This window comes from Silene latifolia, chromosome 11 (genome assembly GCF_048544455.1).
Source record: "Silene latifolia isolate original U9 population chromosome 11, ASM4854445v1, whole genome shotgun sequence".
NCBI lineage: Eukaryota > Viridiplantae > Streptophyta > Magnoliopsida > Caryophyllales > Caryophyllaceae > Silene > Silene latifolia.
In genome coordinates, this window is record NC_133536.1 from 107,260,217 (window position 1) to 107,266,662 (window position 6,446).

Consider the following 6,446-nt stretch of genomic DNA (forward strand, 5'->3'; position numbering starts at 1 on the left):
AAAAGGTCTCCATATGTGAATGAGGATCTTCACTAGGCATCCCTCCAAATTGATTTCTCTCAACTACTTGTATGAATGCGTATTTGGCAATGAAATTACCGGTTAAATGTGCTGGTGTAGGAGTACCATTTGGTAGGTTCTCCTCGATTGGTACGGAATGTGATAAAAATTTAGGCATTGTGGGTTGATTTTGTGGTGGGTTTTGTATTGGGTTATCCTCTCCTTCTCTTGCAAAAGGGTTGGTGAACTCAATGTTATTTGGTTGAATGTCCACAATCTCTCCAATACCTACAACTCTTGAAGTACCTCTAGCAACTCTTCTATTGTTGGTTAAGGTTCTTTCAATTTCAAGATCAATAGGTAATAAATTACCTTTTGGTCTCCTAGTCATGCAAAATATCAAACAAATTGAAAACAATTAGAACAACCTTGAGGAGATTGACTTTCCCAAGGTAAAGAAAGACACAACTAAAAACAATTAATGAAAATCAAATCAATTTAACACCGTCCCCGGCGACGGCGCCATTTTTGGTGTGGTTTCAAACTCGTCGTCAAAAGCTACCAACTAAAACAATATTTATAACTTCACAAACTACTCTTAGTAAAGAGGTAAGTAAAGGTCGGATCCCAAGGGACGGGTATTGATGTAGGATTCTCAATTGCAAGTAGCTATGTCTAAGGGTGTCACAATTTGGGTTGAGGTAGGAGATAAACTAAACTAATCAACAAGATGAACAAAGTAAAGCAAGTAAAGAGGTTGTAAACAATTGGTTAAAGGCACTAGGGTGTCATGGGTTCATAGGGGATTCATGGGAGTTGATCATACAAACATGTTCTCAATTATATAGCAAGCACTTATTGTTGTGATGGGATCGAGTTAGTGTATATTACAATCCCTAAGAAGGTCTGGGTCCCGAAGCAGAATCGATTAGATTGTACAACACCTACAAGTCGACTTAATCCTTCCTATCCAACTATATGCATGGTCTAATGAGGCTCGACTTGGTGTATAAGCTTACACGCCTCATTGAAGAGATAGGTGATGGGTAAAATATGCAAGGATTCATAGGCTCGCATTTCATCAAACATAACATGTGCATAAGTTGAAATCACAACAAGCAAGCAATTTAATTATGAGAACATATTAGATTAAGCATGAATCATTTCCCATGTTTGTTTCCCCTAATTCCCCATTAACCCTAGCTAAGGAAACTACTCACTCATGATTAAGTTTAACATGCTAACAAGGTTGTCAATCATACTAACAAGGCAAAACATGATGAATAAATGAAAGTGATTAACAATAATTAAACAAGGTTAAGAGAGATTATACCTATGAAGATGATTCCAAATAATAAAGCAAAGAATAATAGAAGTACTTGATGATTGATGGAAGGTTGTCAATCCTCCAAATAAAGTCAAATAATCTTCTAATTACCCAAAATAAAGGAAAAACAATAGAAAAATTAAGGAAAGATTAAGATGTGATTAATATTGAGAAATTGTATTATAACTAAATTAAGACTAATTTGAGAGAATTATAACTTGATTAAGGGATGATTAAGAGGTGATGCTAATCTAGGTAGTACAAGGGGGTATTTATACTAAAGATTAGGTACAAGAATTAGGGTTACTAAGGACTTAAATGACTATTAAGACCTTAAGAAAAGTTGAGGAAATGCTACTCCCGAGGGAAATGAGCGGATCTTCCTTGCTAGTCCTGCCTCGGCCCGCTCGTCCCGTGGTAAGGCACGGGCTCTTCTACCTTGAGATCCGCTCGGATCCTGGGTAAGACGCTCGGGTTCTGGCTTCTCAAGCCGCTCGTCCTGGGAACAAGACGCCCGGATCCTGGTGTTCTGGGACGCTCGGATCGTGCTTGATCCGCTCGGTTTCCTGGGCAGAGAGCTTATCTTCTTTTCCTCCTTAACAATCCGCAAGGATCATGTCGGGGATGCAAGGATCCTTTCATCATTGCCCATTTCACTTTATTATCTACTTAGGCCTCTAGTGTTGGTCTTCTCTTTGATGCTTGGTCATTAGGTGCGATCAATTTAGCTCCATTTCGCCTCGTAAATGCAAGGTTAACAGATAAAATCTCAAAGAATATGCAAAATGGGAAACTAAAGATAGTAAATGACCCAATTAAGTGTTATAAAGCATAGGAACGAGGTTAATTCGGGGACTAAATGTGCTCAAATATAAACTGTTATCCTTGCATCCCCGATATGAGACAATTAGCGGGTTGACACGAACATACAATGTTTTATATAAACTGTTATCCTTGTATCCCCGACATGATCCTTGCGGATTAATTTGATTTGATGATGCTGATTGCTTCTCTTACTCGGTTGGAACTTGGAGCCTTAAGAGGAGGTTCTAACAGTTTATATAAAACATATGCATCTTCATTCTTCCCTCCTATTTCACACTTCAATTTCCCGATTCCAGTAGCACAGCTTCCTTTCAAAACCCTACAACTATACAATTATCTCAATTACCCTTTGATGCGATGAGCGATGGTGGAGGACTCTAAAGATGCTGAAAAGGAACCTCCACAACAACAACAACAACTACAAGTACAACAACAACATTACACTCGAAAGCCGTCAGTTAACGAGGATTTCACTCGTACAATTGCCAAGATTGCAGTAGCGCAAATCTGCGAAAACGAGGGATTCCAAGGTTTCCAGCAATCTGCTCTGGAAGCTCTTTCGGATGTTGCGATTCGATATCTCAAAGAACTCGGTAAAGCTTCAAATCTGTACTGTAATTTAGCTGGTAGATCAGAATGTAATGTCTTTGATTTAATACAAGGATTAGAAGATTTAGGGTTTGTTCAAGGTTTTCCTGGTGCTTCTGATGTTCATCGTTCGCTTCCCAATTCAGGGGTTGTTAAGGAGATTCAACAGTATGTTAATTTTGTTGAGAATGTACCCTTTGCCTTTCATCTTCCCAGGTTTCAGGTTTCCAAACAATTTAACTCGCCTTCCACTTTTTTGCAATTCGGAGATAAAGATAAACCCCTCGCGGAACATATCCCACCCTGGTTACCTCCGTTTCCGCTAGGTGAAAATCAGACAGATGGTTTTCCTGCTGAGCATGTTGATGGTCCTAAAGTAGATGAGGCAGTTGAGCTGGTAAAGGATGAACAGCGGGACCTGCATTTGGTCCGTAATGATAGGATAGAGGCTAAGGTTAACCCGTTTCTTGCTCCACCTTTGCGATATGGTGACAAGGAAGTTTCTTTCGTTGAACCCCCATCCATATTTTTCCTGCGAAATCATGGTAGTATGATGGGTACATATGGTGAGATGACTGAAAATGAAGGTCTGCCGAAGGAGTTATGTGAGATTGAGGCGAGTAAGAATACATTAAGATCAGATGAGAGGCCCCCTGTGAGATTTCAGTTTAGTAAGGCCAAGAAGTCCCCGACTAGTTCTGACATCTCTGGCCTAATTAAGAGAAATCAGAACCCTTCGGGTTTCTTTAGGATTGAAGAGGGGGAAGATGATAAGAAATCATGGGCCCACGAATGTTTGAAGGTGTCTTCAGAGATACAGCAGTTGGATGGCCAGTAGGTTTTCATTTGTCAAGATCTGTGTATCTCTTAGGCTATTCACAATTACAGCTGGTTCAGCCAGTTTCTGTAAGAGGTCTGTTGTTTGCCTTTTAGGATGATTGTTTCACAATCATGGAGGTATGTACGTTCTCCGTTCCTGTAAACTGTCTTCTGTGTTTGATTCTTTATCTTATTAGACATTACTTTGTGTCTTACATGATTTACTTAGATATCCTTTTTTTCCGCTTGATTTAATTTGTGATTTAGTTGTAACATTGTATGAACTGTATGCAAGTATAAAAGATGCAAAGTTGTAGCACAACTGATAACAACTTGCTTTAGTCGGAAACAGATACACTGTATAGTTGAAGCTGCAATTCTCTAACTTGAGCCAATGTTTCACGCTAGTGAAATAAGGAGCTCATGATGGTGTTGGAATAGTATATTTGTAATGTCACCAAGCTCTTTGTTTTTGCTAGCTTATATTCTAATAATCGTTACTCTGTATTTGTCCATCTATTTAGCTGCTTCTTGGCTTAAGAATCGCGATATTTTTGGTGAATTTCTAATTAATAGGTTTATATGGGATTAGATTTCCCCCTTTTGTAATACTAACCCTTTATAGTCTCGCACTTCCTTAAACTAAGATATGATTGAATGCTGTAATAGTTGACTGTGTAAATTAATGATAGTGACCTCTTATAGTCTAGTTTTCTTGCAAACTTCCAGGCTTCTGAAATTGCTTTTGCAATAAAGCGTTTCCTAATTTAGTTTCGTAAAGAATTAGATTTATTCCCTATTAAGCTGTTCGAGTCGTTCGACAAACCTTGCTATCAATTATAAATGACTATTTGCTTATTTTATGTGATTCTGTCCCTTGATGCTCACACTGGAATCCAACTTTCAAATTTGAAAAGCCTCTAATTTTGTGTTAGTTTGTCATTATGCGACAAATCTCACCTATTAGAATCCTGATCGAGGTGGGGCAATCGAAGATTCGAAGTCTGTTTTCTTACTTTAGGTAAGGGATGCAAGGGATGTAACATTGTCACTTTCCTTCAAAGTCTATTTCTTACTTTAGGTTGCTTAAAAGGGGAATATCCCTACACAAGATGAACTTAAATGAAGGAATTTCAGGCGTAACATTTGATGTACTCTGTGTTTTTTTTTGGTGAAGAGTCATTCATATCACCTCTAAAGCAGATTGATTCATTTTTGCGTGTATGTTTTTTATAATATGGAATACAAGCTCATCCGTTTGATTATCAGCATAATATGCAGTACTCAGCCGGAACTCTGGAAGAGCTTCTTTGTTTCTTCAACACACCGAAAAAGGTTGCATACATCCAATTCTACTTGTCTTGCCATTAGCCTTGTAGATAAGATACGCATTTGTTGAGGAGCTTTTGTCTATTTGTCTTTGGTTTGGGTGTATGAGCACCCATGGAATCTTTTTTTATAGCTGCTACTCCCCTCTGTGTATGAAGCTCAGGACCTCTAATTTTGAAGAGAATAAATAGCGTAAACAAAAGAAGAGGCTATAATTTGAGCCTCGAAGATCAGCCACCTGGTGGTTCATGTACAAAGAAAGGAACCAATAATGCAGTAGTTAAGCTTCACTTTGCTTCCTATCAATTCGATTCTGGTTTAATCTTACAAAGTTGTAACTAATCATACTCATTATCGTCTGATTATTACTTCTTTTACTGGGCTCATGATTCGATTCAGGTGTAATCTTACTGAGTTTCGGAGTTACAAAGCTCCACGTTGTGCTGCTTTGTTCATGCCTTCCTGTTAGGTAATTGTTGTAAAAACTACTCCCTCTGTCCCGGTCATTTGTTGTCCTTTTCCATATTGGGGTGTTTCAGTCAATTGCTATCCTTTTTATTTTAAGAATGAACTTGATGATCAATTTGACCATTCACACTCAATTTGTTCCACTTGTCATTTAGTAATTGACCCCTTCCTCCTTCCTTGGTATTTGCGCCAAAACCAAAGTACAACAATTGACCGGGACGGAGGTAGTAGTAAATACTATGCGAAGGGGTATAATTTTCTAAGCTTCGTGATTCTATCAATTATTTACTTGATTGGGCTTCTGATCATTTCAAGTTCTCTTTCGAGCTTCTGTGTTCTCTTTATTGAGTTATTGGTAATGCTGACATGATATTTGCCTCCAGCTTTGTGGGTAAGGTTGATACGTTATCAAATGTAGAAATCGAGCTGAGCTTGGATTTACAAGATGTGCCAGGTACGAATTTAAGGGAGCAGGATACGGGTTCGATTCTCGGCTCAATGCTGAGTGGTTACAAGGGTGGAGTTGGAGTTCCCTTCGTGGAAGGGCATGTTGGAGGACTCGGGTTCGATTAGGAATCGATTAATAATTAGCTATAATTATAATTTTATTAGCTATTATTATTATTGTTGTTAGGATAAATAAATTGGCAATTTTAGTGCCTTTAGGAGATAGGAATTTATAGTTAATCAAATAAAGAAGTCGGGTCGAACTAGTTCTCCTACTTCCGATAAAATTACGTCTTAACTTTATTATAAATAGGGGATTGTACGTTTGATTTTCAGCATTGAATTATTAATAAGAATCTCAGAAAACGATCAAAGTTTTGATCAAATCTTCCGACTTGAGAACGTACTTCAAGTCTCCGTTCAATACTAAATAGGTCTTTAGTATTGGGCACCATTGAACCGAATTCTCGGCGGAATTCGTTTCAAATATCCGTTGTAATTCGTTACTCATTGCTGGTAGCTGGTGTGTGACAATCGTCCCGCATCCTTGTTCGTTATTTAACCGATTTTACTTCCGCTTGCGTATCATTAGTGGTATCAGAGCTTCGGCTCTTGATCCTCTATCGATATGGATTTTAACAAT

General features: G+C 38.3%; 1 protein-coding gene across 3 annotated transcripts; it reads left to right on the forward strand.

Annotated features, from left to right (window-relative positions):
• The first annotated feature begins 2,288 nt into the window (after positions 1–2,288).
• Positions 2,289–6,189, forward strand: LOC141611852 (uncharacterized). 3 transcript variants are annotated; one of them, XM_074430500.1, is made up of 3 exons: positions 2,289–3,697; positions 4,829–5,357; positions 5,740–6,189. In XM_074430500.1, the coding sequence occupies exon 1, from the start codon at positions 2,517–2,519 to the stop codon at positions 3,576–3,578; it is 1,062 nt and encodes a 353-aa protein (XP_074286601.1). In that variant the 5' UTR covers positions 2,289–2,516; the 3' UTR covers positions 3,579–3,697; positions 4,829–5,357; positions 5,740–6,189. The 3 variants fall into 3 exon arrangements, with proteins under 3 accessions (XP_074286601.1, XP_074286600.1, XP_074286602.1); XM_074430499.1 differs by having other exon boundaries at positions 4,829–6,189; XM_074430501.1 differs by having other exon boundaries at positions 4,841–6,189.
• The last annotated feature ends 257 nt before the right edge of the window (positions 6,190–6,446 follow it).

Coding starts and splice junctions, on each gene's coding strand:
- LOC141611852 (XM_074430499.1), top strand. CDS start 2,517: ATGGTGGAGGACTCTAAAGATGCTGAAAAGGAACCTCCACAACAACAA.